We start from the raw sequence: 21,823 nt of genomic DNA, 5'->3' as shown, positions 1-21,823 counted from the left end.
AGAAGTAAACTAGTATTGGGTTATTCCACTGTTATTCAGAATTGTCTGAGACTGTAGTTAGTATTCATTTCCATGACTAATAAACAACTTTTAGAATGTTGAAATTTTCTAAAATAAGTAAGTGTGAGGCTTACATAATAAGTGCACCATAAATGTATGGAGATGAATATGCATCCAATTGAGCTCAAGGAAACCTAACTGGCCCAAAGGGGAACAAACTCCAGACTTTATATGTGGGTAAATGGGGACTTCTTGCAGCTACAAAGACGCAAAAGAGGAGAGGTACACAGGGAGTACTGTTCTGTACCCTTGGACCTGCCAATCAAGGAGGGGGCCTTTATTTTTATTTATTTATTTATTTATTTATTTATTTATTTATTTATTTATTTATTAACAACCTTTAGTTCACTTTATTTTCTTGTATAAAACTAGGTGGTGGCCACAGCTGGAGCCTGGGTCCTCTGCACGGAGACTCTGGTGTGGGTCTTCACAAGATGGTCAGTGAATTCCTGTTATGGAGACTTGGTGAACACTGTCTCCTTCCAGAGGTCAGGGGTGAGATAGCTGTAGGTCCTCTCCTGTAGGAACTTAGCAAAGTTCCCCAGGGTGGTAGTGCAGCCTCTGGCCAAGGTGTGGCAGTCGTTGATACCGGCCATCATCTGTAGCTTCTTGGGCACAGGGGCTGAAACAATGCCAGGGCCTCGGGGGCGGGGATGAGACGCACCAGCACAGAGCCACAGCGGCCAGTCACCTTGCATGGGACAGTGTGGGGCTTGCCGATCTTGTTCCCCCAGTAGCCTCACCTCACGGGGCCGATGGAAAGCTTGGCCAGGATGATGGCCCCACGGATGGCAGTGGTGACCTCCTTGGAGCACTTGACACCCAGGCCGACGTGTCCGTTGTAATCTCCGATGGCAACAAACGCCCTGAACCTGGTCCGATGGCCAGCACGGGTCTGCTTTTGCACAGGCATGATCAGAACCTCGTCCTTGAGGGATGTGCCCAGGAAGAAATCAATAATCTCAGATTCCTTGATAGAGAGAAGAGATAGATCTTCTCCAGGGACTTGATTTTCATGTCCTTTACCAGGTGGCCCAGCCTGGTGACGGGGATCCACTCCTTGTCCTCGGCCTTGCCTAGCGAGCTCCGCGGCCTCGACCCCAGCCCCGACCACGGCCGCCACCGCGGTCCCGGACGCCGCTGCCGAAGCCTCCGCGGAAGCCGCCGCAGCCTCCCATTCCAGGGGGCCCGGAAACCCCGCAGCACCAGCGTCATCCGCCATTTGGTGTTCTCTCCATTTGGTGTTCTCTCGGAGAAGAAGCAAGGCGTGGGGGAGGGGGGGGCTTTAGAAGGAAGAGCTAGAGTGCACTAACTCACGAAAAGGGACTTTCACTGCTGTGTGGGAGTGGGGCTGGGAAAGGAATAAGAAGAATCCACAGCAGGAGGTAAAGGCAAGTAATCTGGACCACCACAGCTCAATTCAATACAGGTAAGAAGGCAAACTTCAGCAGGGCCTCCAGCGTGCAAAACCCAAGGGTGTACCCAGGCCTGGCAATGAGAAATTGGGATGACCATGGAGAGCGTATCAGTAACTTGGGGGCAGTGAGCAATAGCAGAAGAAGCTCCAGAAGCACCAGTCTGCCAAGGCAGAAGAGCAGGAATGTTGAGCCAGCTGGGGCAGGCTGAGGCTCTGGGAGGGCCAAGGCATGAAGGGAGGCTTGGAGGAGCTCCGGTTTAAGGTAAGCGTTGAGGACTGAGGAAGGGGCAGGGCTGCAGGCCCAATGATCCAAACAGTGCAAGAAGCAAGGAAATTGTGAGAATTTACTGTATCCTTCTCCTACCAGGACTGTTCTAGAAGACAGTTTACTGGTTCTGCATATAACCATATTCTGGAATCCATTAAAGCCAGAAGAGGAATCCAGATGCACACATTTTAACAGAATATGGCTGTCTTCTCACTCCTCCTTTCCACCTCCCTTTCCCTGGGAGAGCTTCAGGGAGTTGGCAAACATGAACAAGAAAATCATGCCACAGGAATAGGCAGGCTTTGCTGGTCCCCCTTCATGGGATGGGTAGATCCCATTGCTGGCTGCCTACCACATTGCTCATACCTACTATCTACACTCACTAGGGGAAAAAAATCTTCCTCATATGCCTCTCTCTTGTCATCATAAAGCCTGTTTTCCTTCTGTCACATTTTGTGCATCTGTTAAGGAAAGGGGCTGGATATTTGTTCTAGATCATTTGGCCTGTACCCCACAAAGGAGAAACACAGGCCTAACTGTGCACCTGGGCTGACATGGAGATAAGACAGCAGGATGTGGCAGAGAAGGAGGCCTATGTGCACCAGCCCTCCCAAAGTTCAGCCTTCCTCTTTTACCTCAAGCTAGCGGATGTTATGAATAAAGGGTAAGATTTTATTCACTCAGAAATATTTATTGAGTACAGTGGTGCAAAATACTGGAATAGCTCTTTTGGAAACTCTTCATGTAGACATTGTTCCTGCACCCATGGGGCCGGCTTATGGTATGATGGAGGAGATAAGAAATAGTTTCCAGTAAGTTTAATGTAAGAAGAATGTGTTATGTGCCCAAAAGATGAAGAAACAAAATGCTGTGAGGGTTAATTCAGAAGAAGATGAGATTACTCTCAGTTGGATTCAGGATCATAAAGTATCGGTGTGTGCAGCATCATTGAGATCACGTCATCTAAATACTTCAGGTGGAAGCTAAGGATGTTAGATGATGACACAAGTTCATGGAGCCAGTGATGGAGCCAACAAAGTCTTGAAGCCTTTTCTTCCAAATCCAAGTCTTTGCCCACCCTCCTATGCTATGCTGCTTCTTGGCAGTTTAGTCAAGGGGCTGCCTGAAACAAATTACCTGCTGTTCTAGATTCAGCCAATCAATGCATCAACATGAGGAAGTTCATGAGCTTGGGAAGCTTACAATCTAGCAGAGCAGGTCAAAGGCATACATGTGCATTTCCATACTCTTCTAAGATAAAACTAACCTCAGAAAACAGAGAGACTTAGATACACTAGATTGATATATTTAACCCATTATCACCCTGCAAGATTTAGCAGGAGGAGAAGGGTGACAGTTTAGTGGGTATTGAGCAGATGGAAGAGGGACAAAAAGAGATCTCAGAGGCCAATTGTCTGGATAATCTTAGGTGGTGGATCCAGGACAGAGAACTTGTCTCCATAAAACCTAGAACCAGTGCTGGGTTCTCAACAAGTACTCAGTTTAAAAGGTCTACACAGTAAGAGACAGAGTGAGGGAGGATGGGGGAAAGGGGAGTGTCACTTGGTTTTTTGCTCCTGGTCCCAACGCCCAATATTTAATGGAATACTGACTTTCTGTAGTGACCTGTAAAACCTTCGTGCTCCCATCCCCTCCAACATAATACTCAGAGATCTGTCTACCTCCTCTTGGAACTCATTCATGCAGTGACTTATCCCAATATCAAGTGATCCTGACAACTGCCATTCACTGGTGATTAGGAGTGGGACTGCTGTCCAGAACCCACAAGAGACCTGCAGCCTCAGGGACTGAACCACTCCTACCCTTGCTGCTGCACGGCAATGCCTATCTTACCAACATCCCCTTCTCTTTCCAGAAATTTAACCACTATGGGCAAGTAAGGAGAGTAAGGGGACTCAGAGACCTTCTTCATTTAACTCGACTAACAGATTTTCAAGTCCAAACTTTGGTATTCTTACTTGCTCTGAAGCCCCAAAGTAGTAGTACCCAAAATATAGTAGAATACTATATTGCTGTGGAAAAGGAGAAAGGAAACTAACATTTGTGTTATGTTTATGACAATAAAAAACAGCAGTAATAACCTAACACTTACAAAAAAAAAAAAAAAAAGTCGCTTAGTGCCAGGCTCTGGAATACCCTCTCTATAAGCCTATGGGATAGATTGTCCCCGTTTTATAAAGAAAACTGGCTCTCAGAGAGAGAGATTAAGTGCCTTGCCAAGGGTTACAGCAGAACCCTAAGTGCAGAAGCCAGCATTGAATTCAGGTCTTTCTGATTCCAAAGTTCCTTCCAGACACCAAAGTGCCTCTATGTAGAGAAAGAACTTTATTTTAACTGTAACAAAATAAAAATATCCCAGAAGAGTATCTGAGTGTGTGGGTGCTTGTGGAGGAGGGGAGCAGTTGGTCACAAATGGAGCATTCGAGTATCATTGTTATCACCACCACCACCATCTTAGGGAATACCTTGCATACTGTAAGGAACTTCTATGCTTTCTTCTTGTGTTCAATGAGAATCATGTTTCACTTTTGCTCCTAGGAGGCTCAGAGACAAATTTAAAGTTCCTCTTTAATAACTGTCCAGTACTCCACATACATATCAGGGTTCTTATTTTCTTCTCATCTTGACCCAAGATTGCTATTTCTATTTTATCTTGTTCTAATCACTTATTCATCATTTTTGTATTTATTTCTTATATGGATTCTCATGAGACTCCTCAAAACTTTAGTGGAATAAGATAAGGTATGAATGATATTAATTAAAACATAACTTACCTGGATAGAGCTTTCATCTGTAGCATCACACAGATTCTTTAGTCCTTTGAATTCTATTGCTAGCAAATCTGAAAAAAAGAAAAAAAATCAAGACACCATCTGGCTGTCTTTGGAAAGACAGAGGTAACTCAGGTCTTTGATCTGCTCTGCATATGGACTGGGAGAGGGAGAGAGGACCAAATCTCCCTGACACAGACAATCACTTGCTTTATTAAACAAGTGTCTTGTATTATACACAGAGAGTAGTGCATTATGTGGATGCACAAGAAAAGATTATGATGAAAAGTAGATACTGAGCATACTGAGTACTCTGGGTTTCGAAACATTAACGTCACAGCTGTTTCTAATAATTTTTCTCTAACTGCAAGCTTATATCCACAATATGTACTAATGTAACTGTAACTGCCCCAAAATGTGTTTCTTCTTTTTTTTAAACGGAGTCTTCTTAGAAATAACTATGCAACTGAGAGCCCATAACCATCTTAGATCATTACCCCATACACAGGTTATGTTGCATTATTTTTTGGTCTGCTATGACTCAAGATGGGGCAGTTTGAAACAGCTGACCTACTTAAAAACTTGTGAAATATGCCTTTCTAAACAGCAATAACAAAACAAAAGAGAACCTCATTAATGAGAGAAGTCAAGAAAGTTATTAGGAGGTGTGCTCTGGGCTTTTAAATGGCAATGGGGGAGAAGTGCATTCCTAACCCATATCTGGGGCGATGGTAATAGTAACACGTCGTGGGAAGCTGACTGAGAAATCTCTGCTGGCTGCCCCAGGGTTTGGGGAGATTTAAGTCTTCTGTTTGAGGGTTGCCTTATATAATTAAAACTCGGGTTCACCTGCACTCGAGTGCAAAGAAAACGTGTGTTACTGTTCCTTTCAGGTTCCTCCTTCTAATTACCTTTCATTTGCAATTGTCTCCTTCCATCCAGTAGATGCTTCCTTTTCCAGATGGTTTTATATTTTTGTGAAGGGTTGGGAGACTTCTTCCTTTAGAGCCTCCCCACGGAGGTCTGACGGAGTCAGAAGCCAATGCCTTCTCTGAGGCTGGTTCTCCTGCGCGACTCGGGGTCGCCTTCATCTCGCCCGCAGATCAGGACAACCTACACGACTTCCGTTTCAGCCTAAGTTGCGTCGGCCGGCGCCCAGCTCAAGCTCCCGCCTGGGGCTGCGGAGTCCACGGCTACTGCCCGCGGCGACGAGGTGGGGGGGGGGGGTCAGCTCGGAGCCGAGTACAGGGCGCGGGGCCGGGGCCGAGCCCGAGCCTGCCGGACATGCTGGACGAGGCTGCTCCGCCTCGGGCCGGGGGCAGTGCGGCCGACGCTGCCGAGGGCGCCCTGTGCCCCCACCCGGCGCTCCGGCTGCGCCCACCCGCCCGAAGTATGGCGGGCTCCGCGGAGCCTAAACGCCCACGAGCCCCTCCCTGGAGGAGGTCGCAGGCCAGGGCCTGAATTACTTCAAAATTCTGGGCGGGCTGAAAACAGGCACACAGCGGGATAGTTGACAGTCTCTCTGCCAATCCCCCTCCCTCCCCACCGGAATATATTACCCCACCACCCAGCGGGCGAGCCCCGCAAGGATTATTATCCCAGTTGTAACATTGAGGAGGTTAAGGCTGGGACATGGTCAAGGTCACGAAACAAATACGTGCGGCATCGCGTCGGGAGCGCAGCTCGGTCTGCGCCACCCCTCTGCCCGTCCCTGAGCGCTCTGGAGGGGCGGACCACCGGCCAGGGCGCAGGCCGAGGCCTGAGGTCGGGGTGGATTCGGGTTTACACCCGGCGGTCAGGAAGCGGTGGGCGGCGCGGCTGCGGAGGTCGGCGAGGGCCGGGGACCGCGGGGCGGAGCGCGAGAAGGGGCGTGCGTCGCAGAACCTCCGAGCCACAAAGAGGCCCAGGCTCTCCCGGACGCGGCTGCAGGACCTCACCAGCGAGTGCGGTGGGCGCCCAACTCCCGGGCGCTGCCGCAGAAAAGCGTGGCCTGCGCTGCCCCAGAATTAAAGCTCCCCGCGGAAGGTGGGGGGTTTTAGGTTTTTCACTCTCTTTGCTCTGTAGCCGAGTTTTTAAACAGAATTCTTAATTCAAATAGAAGACAAGAATAGCCTTCTCTCCCCCACTCCATTCCCTCCTCGGCTCTACTGCGGTAACCCAGATTGATAGCCTGAGAAGAATCCACATACGCGCGCTTGCGCGCGCGCTCACGGGCGCGCGCACACGCACACAGGCACACAGGCACACAGGCCACATTCGTTAACCCTGGGGTCCTCCTCGCCTCCAAGGCTGCCCCGGTACGGTGGTGCGGCTTTAACGGTCCCGGGAGGTTTTTGAGGGATTTGATGATCTTTATTATTCGTTCGCTCGTAGGAGCCAGACGCCGCGCCAGGCGGTGGCCGAGGCCGCGCACCCTTCTCGCTAGCAAGGGGAGGTGCAGGGGGGCCGCGGTCGCCCACAGTAATCAATAACTCCCAGCGGCCACTGAACAGCGGGGGCCTTTTCAGGGCAGACGCCCCAAGAAATGATCTATTTATTGTTCGCACTACTGTGCACTTAGCACCGAGAGGGTTGTTCTTTGCACTTATCAACAGAAACCCGCGGCTCCGCGGCCCGAATTCACTTTGGCCGCTGAGCGCGAATCGGCCCGTAGCCCGGCGTCGCCGCCACCGGCAGCGCGAGGTCTGGCTTCACCGTTCCAACAGGTGGCGAGGGCTGGCGGCGCCTGGTCTGGGCGCCCCTTGCCTTGCCTGAACTGCAGGTCCCGGGGCGCCGTGGCCTGCCACCTCGCTCCGAGGAGGAGGGCGCGGGCTGGGCGGGAGTGGGGTTCCGGAATGGGGCATGTGCACTGGGAAGTGAATGCGCAGGCGGGCTCCGGACGCTCCGAGCAAGTAGAGCAACTACGGCGCCGCGGCGGAGAGCTTCCCAGGGAGCCACCCTTGATTTCCCGTAAAAAGAGTTTAATTGTTAAGCTAAGACGAATATGCCTTTCAAGTGACTTGAGCAGAGAAACTCCTCCGGGATCCAGACACGGTCGAGGTTGTTACTCCCTTATCATCACCCCTCCCCCCCCCACACACACCCCATGCCAAGTTTGCCTCCCTTAGTCCTCTTTGATTTTACACACACACACACACACACACACACACACACACACACACACACACACACTGGTGAATTAGGGGGGTCGCTGAGGCGTAGTCATGCCTTTCTCCGTCAGTGTGTCCCTTCTGGGATGACTCTGAACCCGGGACCGAGTCCTGTCCCCACTCGGATCCCCGCGGCCAAGCGCACTCACTCCGGCCAGGCGAGCCCAGCGGCTGCTGAAAGTCGCTGCGGCGTGCTGCGGCGCACCGCTCCGAGCGCGCTGCTTCCCGAAGCCGCCCGCGATGCTGATTTATGCTCCAGCGGCTCGCGAAAACCCCAACGCTTTGGCTGGGTTAATTTTTGTCAATTGTTCTTCATCATACTGAGATAGTTTGCAGCTCGAGGCGGGTCTTATTTATCACCCTGCACATTTGAAATACAGTCAGACATAAAAATAACTGACTCTGGGACTCTGGCGCAATATTGGAGCCGTCGGGGAATAATTTGGCTAACTGACTTGGACGTTTCACCTTCTAAACAGAAATGCAACTCTCAAACTGTAAATCAGATTGTCTTCGGCAAAGGGGCGGGGGGAAGCACCAAACCCAGAAGGGAACGCAAACAAAATGAAAGAAAACGCAGAAATTGACCAAAGCAAAATGAGCTTTAGAAACCCAGACTGGATTTTAATTTTAAGCGTGGAAGCTCATCGGGAATGTGAATTCCTAAATGTTTTACCAGCCGGATCCGTCCCAGAAATTCTAGGGTGCCCCGGAAACTGAAATGATTTATTTCTTTTTACCGTTATTGCTGTTTTTGTTACTAAACAATAATGAATTATAAATGCTGTTTTCGGGGTCTCCTTGAAGAGGTCTAATTATAAATGTTAACGAGAGGGCTCAGAACAGTTTGGGAAGGACTGGGTGAGAGCTCGGAAGTGACCTAACACTTGGAAAAAAAGGAAATTAGAAATTACCCTGGCACTCTCTTTGTTCACAAAGTTCTGTGAATAGATAGAAAAGAATCTGATATTCTTTTCTGCGTCTCAGAGATTCCTTTCCCCCGCCTATGTGGAAGCCCCCAATAATGAAAGCTCAATTTCTTACCGCCCCACTTAGACCAAGTAGTTTAAAGCCTAGCCATGACTAGCCTTCGGTAAGGCAGGAACTGGAAAAGAAGAGAAAATCCATGCAGGCGACCACTCAACAGTTGATCGTAAAAGGAAACTCAAAACACAACCATATAAAACTTATGCCGGGGAAGGGTGCATCTGCTATTATTCTGCATTATTTCTATCCCCAAGTAAATTTCATTCTAGCATAACGAAGGGGAGATCAGCCTCCTGCTTTCACAGCGGAAATCTGAGGACGGCTTTCTTGACCTGAACCCACAGGGACCTTACCTGTAGGCACTTGCCCCACTTTTAGGGTATTTAAACAAGTATATATTTGTTTAAACTCCTTTTTTGACCAAGTCCTTGTACATAACTTGCTTCTTATATTTCTCCAAATAAACTTGAACAAGAGAGCTGTGACTTTTAAAACCCACAAACTAAAATTAAATTTAAAGATACCACAGGGGGCTTCAGGTAGAAAATTGGAAGGATTATTTTAAAATACCTTTGAAGCTTAAGGGATGATACTTTGGTAGTTGATAATACTTGGTATCTATTGATAATACTGAATATATAATATTATGCTTGCAATCAAAGTATGTAGTTTCAAAGGTGTTAAATGAAATAAAATTTAATCTTTTGATGGGAAAAAGATCAGCAAGTAGTTGGGCATTTTTTTTTTTTCATTCTTAAGAGTAAAGTGAACTGCTGCGTTTTTGACATTTGTGATCCAATTCTTAATCTGGTGGTTTTTATATCGGCCCCAACCTGGATTTCCCCAAGTTGACATCTCTGCTTCTTCGAAGAGGGATCTCAATAAATTCAGAATGCTATGCTGATGCGCAGTACCCCTGTTGTGAGTCATCCTTTGCCAATAGAGGGTCTGATGTCCTTTTCAGTATAACCAGCTGGGAAATTAAAAGAAATGTGTTTGCTTCTCCACATGTTTATTTTTTTGTTTTTCCCTTTATTTCTAACACATCAAGATGAGTTCTTTCTCTTAGAATCCCAAACCACAAATATCTCCAAAAACGTATATTTCAAAAATTAAATCTACAGATGTAATACATACTGTGAACCCTATAAAATGCGTTTACAATGCTGACTTAAAGAAAGAAATTTATAACTTTCATATGTACCTTCCTTGTGCAATAGGCAACTGCCATATGTTTCCGACTTCTATAATTCAGTTTTTCCTGGACATCTGTAGCAGGTAGTGAGTGCTTCTTAAAGTACATTTTATGTAATATGAGAAGGAACCTGCACCAAAGACTAAAGGTTAACATAAAAAAGCAGAAGTCTTTCTAGAAATGCTAGTTATTCTAAATTTACGTCACCTATTACGAATGGCCTGAGTTGGGTTTTTTCCCTCCCTCTTTCTTCATGAGGCTGGATTTGGAAATGCAATATTGTATATGCCAAGGATTCTTTACAAGCAACATTTCCAAAACATTGAAATGTTTGGGTAGAGTTCCTCTTGTTATTACTGTTCTTTAGGCTTTTGCTTGAAGATTCTCATTTGGCTCTTCCTGAAAACCCAGGTTGGAAATACATTCCAGTAAGATTATTTTATTTAAGACAAAGTTTAATGTTTTTGTATTTCCCTTCATATTTTTAAAGGGAAAAGAACTCTAAGATCTTCATTTTTCATTGATCTCAATTGTTCCTGATATACTTCTTAAAGGATGGAAGAGTTCACACAATTAAAAGTGAAAAGAAAACAAAACCAAAAGTCATGCAGAAATGTCATAGTTTGTTGTCAATTTTTTTGCTCACGTGTTTAAATGCAGGGTTCATTCCCACTGCTAATACTATTTTTCAACTGCCCACTTCTTTTTGTGCAATTCTTGTGCTAACTTTAAATTACTGTTAAAAATCTTTTCATTCAGCTGAAACTGAAATGTCTCATCCGTCAGTACAAAAAGAATAAATCCCAGTCACATTCTTCATTGTTTACACTTGCAGCAGATTATATAAATGTGCACAAAATTTCCACTGTTCAAGAACTTTGGTATCTACAGTTGTGAAAAATGAGAACAGGGCTCAATTTACAGCCCATTAGAGGATGTAATAATTTTTATAAAAAGCTAAAAACCATAGCAAGTAATTCTTAAGTGGAGCCTAGTTAGGGACGCTTATTTCCATTTTCAATTCATTTTAGTAAAGCAGCAGGTTCAAGATAATCTTTGTTTATAGGGAAATAGTATTAAATATTTAATTCAAAGAACATGAAGGTAGATATTTTTAAAATCAATTTAAACATAATTTTCCATAGCATAAGCTACTAAAATGCCCATTACCTATTTAGAGGATATAATTTAATTTCCCTATTCATTGTCTCAGTTTGATTTATATCCAAATCAACCTGTTGCAATGTTGGTATCAGCAAGGTCCAACTACCCATCCTTGGGTATTTATTTACATCTGGATGTTAATTCCATTACTTCCTTCAAGCCATCTTATGTTTGAATCAGGTTTTAGTGATAGAGAACGTGTGTCCTTCTTGGGCATTTTTGTTACTAACCCCTAACTGTAGGGCTGTGGGAGGAGTGTGGGTCACTGAATGAGGAAATGAAGCAGAGATTTTTTTCAGCACAGGGTGAAAAATAATTGCAGTATAGTCTGGAGGCAGAGCAGATACTGCTGGAAATTGGACATGAATGGGGAAGCTCATTAGCCCAGCAGAGTGAGTTTTGTTCTGGACACCTCACAACCCCTTCTTTCACTTCTTTTCCCTTCTCCAAGCTGAAGAACTTGGAGGTGGGAGGAATGGAGGAATGAAGACCAGCTTAACCTCAGAGCACACTTTCCTTTGGCTTTACCAAAACCTTGCACCTCCTCTAAGCCCCAGAGAGAAATGAGCCTTGATTTAAAAACCAACACTACTGGAGAATCTCTCTGGGTCCCCTGGAGCCTCGAAGGGCTCTTCCGTAGGCAGCTGGAGTGCTTTTGTAGAAGGACTCAGTCTCGAAAAATCAGAACTGTGGAACAGACTGGTTGTTGAAGAGAAGAATGGTAAACAGGCGCCAACCCGTGCGAAGATGCTGTGTGTGCTATTTGCGACAGAAGGGAGCAGGGAGGAATTGCGGTTCTCCGCGGGCCCTGCGTTTGCTGCTTGAGCCCGAGACTCCGCAGAGAAGCCCGCGAGAGCGCAGCCAGACAGACCGTGGCTGGCTGCATTTATTCCTGTAGACTTTGTAATCTTGCAGATTATAATTTATTATTTTTATTGACCCAAATCAGAGGGAGAGGCAAGAAGAAGAGTATGTACAAGGAGAAGGAAGGGAATGGGAAAGGGTAAGGAAAGGAATGGAGAAGAGTGCGAGCCCTAGCCCACGTGCGGCGCGGTCCTGTGACTCTGGGCGGCTTCTGGCATCCCTGGCCCCCAATTACGATATGGCTCCTTCCCAGATCAAGTTACAAAGTAACACAGCCAAATAAGTATCCCTCTTGGGGCTTGGATTGGGCCTTCCTTCACCCCGACTCTCCCATCTATTACTCTGTTTCTTGCTAGGCTAGTATTTTAGCGAATAATAAAATGTCTTTCTATGCATGGAACGAAGTCCAGATCCTGCGTGTTTGGAAATTCGGAGACTACCTGGTGCATCTCGAGTTCAGGGGGCAAAAAACAGACCCTCCTGTATGCCAGGGTAAACCGCCCTGTGTCAGATTGTTAGTATGGGAAATCAAACGTGAGTTTGGAAATGTACAGCAATTGTCAAGTGTTAAAGAAAAACAGAAACAAAAAAGAAAAAAAGTCTATTTAGAGAATGAAATCCTGGCACATAGGACTTTAAAATTTGGAATTAAAAATAAACAATTGTTTATAAATAAAATACAAAAATAAAAAAACAAAATACAAAAATATAAACAATAGTAACTTAGGTAAGAAGAAACAGCAAGCTATATCTAAACATAGATAGATAGATAAGTCTACAATGAAAGCACGGCAGGAGCCGACAGAAAGAATAAGCTTCAAAAAAGAATCTTTCCAATGATCCAATTTTAAACTGCAAAAGAAAGAAGAGAAAGAAAATAGAGACAAGAAAGAAACAGGAAGAACCAGATATGCTTTTTAATCCTCCCTCCCCGCTTACTCCCCCCCCCCCCAGTTAATTTTGCTATCTGTTTGGATACAGATCCCACTAGGTACCATTCTCCCAGACCTGGATATGCAAGGCTCTTATGCCCTTTCCCCCCTCTCCAAGTCTCTGCGACAGACCCACTCTGATAATGTTCTTCCCTGGGTGGCTTTTATTTGAAATAGAGCCTGGCTAGTCTTGCCAGAGGGCTGAGAGTTTAATTCAGTTTTAATCATTTCCTTAATGTAGCACAACCTGGGAAAAGACATTTTCTCTTAAAGTGACAGGAGGCGCACGCTCCCTGTACATAGGCTCTCCTCCACGTTTGCACGTGCGCAGGTGCACACACGCGCATCCGCGCACACAAGCCCTTACAGACAAGTGCACACATAGACAAGTGCGCACGGGCGTACTCACGTGCACACAAGCACAGACATGTGCACACGCGCACACGTATTACACCGAGCTTTTCTTCTCCTAATTCGCGTCCTGTCCCTTTTCTTTTGCTCTCTCGACAAGCAAAGGGCAAGGCCCTGGCTTGGCCCTGGCACGCGCAAGCCACGCTTTTGAGAAAACGCCTTGTAAGGGCGTTGGCTACGCCTTCACTCCGAAGGCCGAGAATCCTCCCGCCTGCGGACTCTGGCCTTCCTTCCTTCCAGCGCCTGGGGGGGTGGGGGGAGGGTGGTGAGGCGCCCCCCTCTCCTAGAGCAAAGGTCCTGGGGCTGTGAGGTCTGCGACTAGCTGCTTAGCGGGGTCGAGTACAGCTGGTCCTGTTAGGTCCGGAAGCCTGAGCCAGATGCAGCGCGAATCCCAGGCGGCAAGCGGCGGTGCGGCTTTATAGCTATGGTTCCCAAAGCCTAGTCTGGACCTGTATTAAAGGGACCAACCCTTCCTCCTGCCCTGGGCACCTAGCGCACACCTGGATTATTTGTAAGGGCCACGTTCAATCTGACATCCTGGGTGTCTGCGAGGCTCAGCTTTCCAGCTTGTAGTCTATGTGGACACAAGTACTCCGGTGTCTGCGGGTTCCGGGGTCTGCGCCCCTTTCTGCTCTGGGTAAAGGTGAAAGAAGAGGGCTAGAGGGGGCCTTTGAGTTGCATGATCCTGAGTGCGCCGTTGCAGGCTGTCTTGTCCCTTTTATATCAGTTTGAGCTGCAGAGCATGTAAATGGACAAGAACCCATCTACGAGGCAAGCTTCACGTCTGGAAAATGCGTTCGTCCGTCCCTGGCGGCCTCAGATTTCTCAGGATGAGCCGCTCCTCGTCGGGCCACTGGGCCGGTATAGGCCTGAGGGTCCTGGTGACTCCACCCATAGCCCTCACAGCCTTCTCCAAGGTCTCAAGGGCTGCCTGAAGGAGCTTTGGGTCGTTCCTTCGTGTCACTGAGTCTGGGCCTGCAGCGGGGCGCTGGGACCTCGAAGGCTGCTGATGCGGGCTTCAGACGCCCAGCGCGCGGAGCTCCCGGAGCAGCCTCCAGCCACGTTTGCACACCCCTCCACCCCCACCTCCTTCCACTCCCACTCCCAGCCCAAGCCCTCCAGGTGGCCTCTTCTGCTCTCCTAGGCCCGCTTCCCCTTCCGCTAGGCTTCAGAAACCGGGTTTGCGCTTACATTTTAGGCTGTATTACCCGCCTGGGGCGCCCTCCGGGGTCTGCACAGCTCCAGACTGTTTGCAAAGCCTTCTTTTACAAATGCAAAACATCTCCTTCCAGTTGAATCTGTTTCTCAAGAGTTTAAAAAGAGCCCTCTTCCTCGAGGGTGTTACCCAGGCGTTTTTGACTCGGGCAGCTGGGGCCCCGCGGGAGGCGAGTTCGTGGATGCCCGGGGCACCGCCTGCTCAGGTTCCGGCTCTTCTAGTTACCTCTCAGGAACGGCGCGTTCCCCCCGAGCAACGGTAAAAGGATCTCAGTGGCGAAGCTACTATCACTCTACTGAAAGCTTAGAGGGAAGTCAGAGGTAACAAGGAAGCCAGCAGTTGTGGGGGTTGAATTGAGCGGGAGAAAAAAACAACCCGTTGTCGTGTCTTTTATACCAAAGATTTAAGAGTAGTATGTATCAGGAATTTTCTTCTACACTAGATTTGCTCTATTTACACCAAAACCATTTTGGGGGTTAATCCTGACAAAAAAGTCGAGTTGAAACTATAAACTGTATGGATGCATGATTGGTGTTATTCAATTAAAACGCGTTGTTTTTTTTTTTTTAATTTTGCTGTAAAGAAACAAGTTGGCTCTTTAAAAGCCTGAGGAAAGAAGTGGCAAATTGTTTAAAGCAGGACAAATACGGAGTTAGGTTAAATCACAGAGACATTTTTTTAAAACCGCAATGGAAATTTTATTGTATCTTAAAACATTTCACCTTGCGAAGTTTTTAGGAGATTTAAAGCTAAGTCTTTATCACTGAAGACACACAGGATTAAAATCCCACGATTTAACGTTTTAAAATGATCATCATGCTTTGAAAGGAAAGGGAGGCTCTGAAAAGGGCGTGCTTTTACAGACTAGTAAATATGAGGGACTAAGCGATAATGTAAAATTTTGCTCTCCTAAATATAAAGGATTTAAATATACCTTGATTTCCCACACCCTCCCCAAGAAAAAGCCACTAAGTGAAACATAAGCATAAATAAATAAGCAAGTCTAATGCCATTCGTGGCAGAGTGGGCGCTACTAAATGCAGGGATGTTTAAATGAGAATAGACGGGCCTGGTGGCTGTGAATTGTCCCCACTCAAAAATGTTCGGAGTTGTAACAATATTAAGTGATAAGGGAGTGGGACTGGAGTTTAAAGTTTCTTGGAAGATTCTTGATATTCTAACTTGGTGATACCTTGCTTTAAAGCCAGGAGCCTCACCCTTTCCAGGTCTGGGTGAGGAAAACTAGAGACTGGGATGTGGCAGCCAGAGAGACTGACCGGGTTCAGCGCCCGGGGCTGGCACTTCCAAGCCAGACGGCGGCGCTTTTCTCTCTCTCTCTCTCTCTTTTTCTGAGACCTTGTAAGGAAGTGGGCGTGGACTGCGCGCAGTCGGCGCCACTTGATTGGCTGGACTTCCCGGTGATTGACAGGGCCCCAGACTCCACCCCCGCCGCTTTATTGACACTAATGAGCAAGTTCTTCCCACCGCTCTCCTGCCTGGAAGTGCTGACAGATCAAGGCAACAAATTTCAATTACAATCCCTAATTTGTGTCCGCAGAGTGTGTTTTACCCATGTTAGTCCTCTCTGGCGCATCAGTCGAAGCAGATCTTGGAGCAGCAGGAGGAGGTGGAGGGGGTGGGAACGAAGGAGTGCATCAGTGAGAGAGCGCGCGCGAGAGACCGAGGGAAGGAAACTTGGCGGGCGCGTCGCTGGTTCCTCGGATCCCAACACAAGCGAGAAAGAGGAAACGCCAAATTTGTTTTTGCCCGCGGCAGGGAAGGGGCCAGATCGGCCTGCGGGAGGCCCCGAGAGTCGTTCAAATTTTGGTGGGGGAGTAGAGTGAGTGTGTGCGTGTGCCCGCTTGAGTGTATGTGCGTGAGGGGCGGGCGGGCGCCAGGCGGCGGGGATGGCCGAGAAGCGGAGGGGCTCGCCGTGCAGCATGCTAAGCCTTAAGGCGCACGCCTTCTCCGTGGAGGCGCTGATAGGCGCCGAGAAGCAGCAACAGCTTCAGAAGAAGCGACGAAAGCTGGGCGCGGAAGAGGCAGCGGGGGCCGTAGATGACGGAGGCTGCAGCCGCGGCGGTGGCGCCGGTGAAAAGGGCTCCCCCGAGGGAGACGAAGGCGCTGCACTCCCGCCACCGGCTGGAGCGGCATCTGGACCCGGCCGGAGCTGCGCAGACCTGGAACGGAGCTGCGGCTCCCGTGGAGCCGCGGGTGAGTCGGCCCTTTCCCGCCCAACTTCCTGGCGCGTCCCTCCGGGTCCGCGGGGAACCTGAACTTCTGCGAGTTAAGGGCGTGCGCGCGCGCGGTGCCCCTCCGTGCCTGAGGCAATTCAGCCACCAGCGCTTTGGCCTTGGGTGTCGGGGCGCGAAGCTCGCAGGCGCCTTGGCCGCTCTCGCCGCTCAACTCAGGTCGCCCTCCAGACGGTTAAAATGCCGCTCCTAGCCCCGCTTCTCAGGCTGCCGCCGCCCACTTCGCGACCCGTGCCTTCGGCCGCAGCTCTTTGCGGCTCTCGGCGGTGCAGGTCTGTGCCTTCCGCGTCTGCCTCCCTTGGGGTTCCAGCCAATGGGTGCGCTTTTTTCTTTCCTAACTTTTAAAAGCAAGGGGGTGGGGGGAGCGACGGCATAACCCCCCTGAAACCGGAACGAATGCCCTAAACAGTTTGGGCAAACCAGGAAGAGGGCGGCGTATTTGCAAACGTGGTTTCGCCAGGGGTAGCTGAGCCCTTCCCTTCCCCTCTGGATTCCTACTGCCGAGGCCGTCGGCCACCGTGAGCTTGCTTTTCGCGATCTTCTCGTCGCTTCGCTGCTTGGCTAAAGGAGCTCAGGGCGGTCGGGGCGTTTGGCGGGAGCCGAGGCTGAAGAGCTTTCTTAGAGGATGCCTCTGGGCCCAAAGCGAGGGGCCTCAGACGCCTAACGCTAAAGGAGGCCCAGGCACTCCGGACCAGGGACACCGACGCTAGGCGGTTTTGCTGCGTGCGTTTTGGGTAGCGGGTGTGTCGGGGTCTGCAGTGGGGCTCTGGACTCGGGAACCTATCTCAGGCTCAGTTGGGCACGTATCCTAGACCCCCGCGGCGGCGCGAAACTTATTTGGGGCCTTGACCTGGCGGAGGCCGGGAGGAGGGGTGGACGCGGCCCTCATGCCCCTGCGGGACTCGGTCCTTGGAGGCCTCGCTGGCACGTCGAGTCCCTTTGGCGGGCAGAGCGGGTGTTAGAAGAATCCGAAGGCACGAAAGTTCCCCCTTTTCTCCTGGTCCTTTTCGTCTCCCCAGCCGCCCTCCGGGGGTCAGTCTCCCCATCCGACTTCCTCTCGCAAGCCCTCACCGTTACCCCTCTTTGCCCTTTGCTGCCCAGGCGGCTGTGAGGACGGCTTCCTGCAGGGCGCTTCCCCGCTGGCGTCCCCGGGAGGATCCCCGAAGGGGTCCCCGGCGCCCTCCCTGGCACGGCCGGGAACCCCGCTGCCCTCGCCGCAGGCCCCGAGGGTGGATCTGCAGGGAGCAGAGCTCTGGAAGCGCTTTCACGAGATCGGCACGGAGATGATCATCACCAAGGCGGGCAGGTAAAGGGCGATCTGTCGCCAACGCCCGGGCCCTGGCCTCACCCTACCCCTTGATGGGTTAGGAAGGAGAAGGGCCTGCAGAGCTGTGGAGTCTCTGGTTAGCATTTTTGTGCATACAAGACAAGGCCCGGGTTGTGGTTCACTTTTGAGACTGGCTTTGCCTGCCTATACCGGAGTGCAGTCGGTGAGGGACACAGCCCCGCCGCCCCCTTGGACGTTAGGGAAAAATCCCCGTCGCCGCCGATGCGGCTGCGGCTGCGGCTGCTACTCTGTGTGCTGGGTAGTTAGACATTCGTGGTTATGTATACATCTGTCCAGGCATGTTTTTAGGCTCTAGTTATCGTTTCTGGAACTACTGAACAGATGACTTCCCTTAACCCCCCTTTTTTAAAAAAAAAACGCAGTTTACTCTTTAGAAAACTATGATTTGTTTTTTTTTTAGATTCCAGACTTCCAGGCTGGTTCTTTATCAAAAGATTTCCTAGCAATGTAAGAACGTGATGTCTTGTACTATTTTGATATTATACTAGAATGAAAAGTTACTGGAATCATCAGTAATACATGTATAATCCCTGCAAAAATAATTACCCGTTTTTTAAAAACCATTCTGTTTGTAGATCCAGTTACGTGGTTATATATATATATATATTTTTTTTTCTAAATGAAATCCAACACATTCATCTAAATTTGCTGAAGAATACTAAAAAAAAATTGTAAGAAGTTATATGTATTTTTTGAAAGTGTGAAATTTGCACATCCATTAGTTAGTAAAATAAATAGATTTGTTGGCCAGATACTGTTAATTTGAAGGAAGCACAGAAATATTTGCATTTTAAAGTTTTCAGTTCATTTAGTGCAATGAAATCTATGAATAATATCTTCCTTAAAAGGAACTTTAAAAAAGCACAGAAACTCTTTCAGGGAATACACATGGCAAAAACCTGGATAGCATAAAAGTATCCAAACTTATTAGAAATTACAAAAACATATTTTATTGAATCCATATGCTACCTTCTACATTTTCACAGAGCTTTTATTAATGATCCAAATTCAGTCTTCAACAACACAAAGCAACAGTTGTCTTATAAAGGATGTAGTTAAAGACCTTTACTCTTTATCTTACAGGTGCACTGAAATAACACTAAAACAGCCAGCATATTAAACTGTTCTCATGCCTAGTTAGGAATAATGGACTTTCTTTTCTCTGGAAGTGGTCTTTAATGGCATTATTGTTAAAGAAAAAGTTTTTGGTAAATAACAGTACTAAAATTTGTGTTATAAGGTTAAATTAGCAAAAATTAGATTAACTGGAAGGGTCCTAGACATAAATCATTAGATGAAAGTTAAAAAAAAAAAAGAACTGCTCTATTTGTTTTTCATATACAGTAATTTGCTGTTGTATTCTTGCTACTGTGTCCTTTTTAAAAGATAGCCTAGTGTACTTCAGCATCTCCTTTGATATGCATGTCTGGGAAGCCTAAAGAAATGCAGATTTTCATTTGTTTTAATTAGTGAAGTTTTGAGTAAGTGTGGTTTTAAATAAGAAAGTATTTCCAGGGTATAGTGGGGGAAGGAATGATTTGGTAAATATACATTGTGTTTAGTTTCTGCTTTCAATAAAGAAGTTTTACTATACCTTTCAAATTTAGAGCAACTTTTGCACTTCACCTTTACCATGCTGCAGACAGGAAGTCCTGTCTCAATAAAGAACATATTGTTTGGTTATAGCATGGCACATTGGCTCCTTGTGGTTTTTTATAACCCTTTTAAAATTTCACATTATAATGTATTTTATCACTTGTACAAATTCAAATTTTCTATTTCTACCTTCGGAACATTTTTGTCATTTGCATTATTAAAGTAAATATGCTCATTGATTTTTATTTAAAAAATAAACTGCTTTTTTTAGTGCTATTACTCTTTCAGTGTACAATTCTTTTCCTTTTAGCTGTACTGACATTTCAGTAAACAACAGTGCACGACAGGGTACAACAAATTACATTTAAAAGCCTCTTTTTTGCTACGTCCTGTATTCTGATTCTTTGAATTAACGTTATCAAAGTGAACGCTATAAATTTGTCCATATGAAGAACAGAGAGGTTTCTTCACTTATTCGTTCTCCGTGTTTAATCACAAACAAAAACAAAACCCATACCCTGTTTCCTCCCCTCCATATGCATAGGCGCATGTTTCCAGCAATGAGAGTGAAGATCTCAGGACTAGATCCTCACCAGCAGTATTACATTGCCATGGATATTGTGCCAGTGGACAACAAAAGATACAGGTACGGTGATCAGATGGATACGGCAGGATAAGAATACGCTAGGATTTTACAGGCTGTGCCTGTTTCATCTGTGAGGACTGTGATGTTTGTTTCCAGAAGCCTGTGGAATTTCTAGATCTATAACCCAACTCCCTGACAGTTCCAGGAGGCCAGGTGGTGCCTTCTCTTGCAGTAAATGTGGAAACTTAATTTTTGTTTTGCTTTTAACAGATACAGAAATGTCCTTTAAATGTTGAGAACTTTAAATAGGGGCTAGTTTAGGGTTGCTAAACTGTGTGTTTTAAATGGTTCACTTTTCAATTAGAATTTGAGAGGAAATGTTAAGTTTGTAGGTACAGGTAGTATTCAATGAAATGTTTCATTTCCTTTGTGATTATTTTGAGCTTTACATAAATTCCCTTTTTCTTGTTGTGTTCAAAATCATGACTGTTGGCAGGCTTATTCCCTTTAATTTTAGGAAATTATTGAATTTAGAAAAATAAAATCTCATAATTCATTAGTATATTAGGACATCTTTAAACTGGTAATGAATTTGTTAATTTACTGTTGTTTTTGGTTAGTAGTTAACACAGTAGATTAAAAAAATATTGTAAGATTTAGATTTTGAAAGAGGATGTATTACCTGGATATCAAGTAAGGTTGGAAAAGATACACATTCTTCAGTTGCAAACCAGCCTTTGCTCTTTTTCTTTGGCAAGTAAGCAAATCAGCAATTTTCAATGGACAATGCTTTCTACTTTCCTGAGGAGTTAAAAACGCTAACATTTGAAAAAGGAAATTTTGAGTAGAAGACCAGAAGATGCTTGCTTTAAATTTTGGTCTTGTTTCTATTTTTTTTTTACTTTTTATAAACAACTAGAGCATTTAATAAGTTTTAAATGAAGTCAGATTTGGTTTTTATCACTTTTTAAAACTTAGGGAAGTACTTTTTTGAAACAGGCTTACCAGTGTCAAAAGTATTCAGATTTAATTAGTACAGGCACATACGGAATACTAAAAAAATGGGTAATAAAAAGACAGTTTTATTGTTTTGTATTATATTGCTTATTTTAATTAAATAACTCATTAGAGAGTTTGCTAAAATTATCTAGTACGTGGTAGAAACTAGAAGGCACTGTTTATTCTTTAAATATACTTGGTTAAAAATCCATATTCTAATTTGGGTTTTGCGTTGAGAAAGACAGTGTAATTCTTTTTTTTTTTTTTTACGCTTACATAAAACTTTTATTTCAATTTTAAATAAGGTAATAGTATGTACATATATATATATCAAAGCTCAGCAAAATGATATATTTTTTTAATTTTTTATTGTTATGTTAATCCCCATACATTACATCATTAGTTTTAGATGTAGTGTTCCATGATTCATTATTTGTGCATAACACCCAGTGCTCCATGCAGAACGTGCCCTCCTCAATACCCATCACCAGGCTAACCCATCCTCCCACCCCCCTCCCCTCTAGAACCCTCAGTTTGTTTTCCAGAGTCCATTGTCTCGCATGGTTCGTCTACCCCTCCGATTTCTC

General features: G+C 46.4%; 1 protein-coding gene and 1 pseudogene across 3 annotated transcripts in view; one reads left to right on the top strand and one right to left on the bottom strand.

Annotated features, from left to right (window-relative positions):
* Positions 1-375: 375 nt before the first annotated feature.
* On the bottom strand, positions 376-6,742 carry LOC102742458 (small ribosomal subunit protein uS5 pseudogene; annotated as a pseudogene). The gene is made up of 3 exons (XR_014147787.1): positions 5,449-6,742; positions 4,541-4,608; positions 376-1,290 (listed from the first exon to the last, which is right to left on the bottom strand). The product of XR_014147787.1 is annotated as a small ribosomal subunit protein uS5 pseudogene (transcript).
* Positions 6,743-15,938: 9,196 nt separating this feature from the next.
* TBX18 (T-box transcription factor 18) overlaps positions 15,939-21,823 on the top strand; it is a 30,525-nt gene continuing 24,640 nt past the window's right edge. The window contains exons 1-3 of one of the 2 annotated variants that reach the window (XM_006729425.3): positions 15,939-16,669; positions 17,809-18,013; positions 20,196-20,297. In XM_006729425.3, coding sequence (XP_006729488.2) covers positions 16,363-16,669; positions 17,809-18,013; positions 20,196-20,297 — 614 coding nt within the window. In that variant the 5' untranslated portion in view covers positions 15,939-16,362. Of the gene's footprint in view, positions 16,670-17,005; positions 17,025-17,808; positions 18,014-20,195; positions 20,298-21,823 lie in introns of those variants that run through there. The other variant, XM_081828603.1, reaches the window with a different exon arrangement.

This window comes from Leptonychotes weddellii, chromosome 8 (assembly GCF_054177405.1).
Source record: "Leptonychotes weddellii isolate Sample4059 chromosome 8, ASM5417740v2, whole genome shotgun sequence".
Lineage (NCBI taxonomy): Eukaryota > Metazoa > Chordata > Mammalia > Carnivora > Phocidae > Leptonychotes > Leptonychotes weddellii.
Note: the sequence above shows the minus strand (reverse complement) of the source record. Positions and strands in the feature narration are given on the sequence as shown.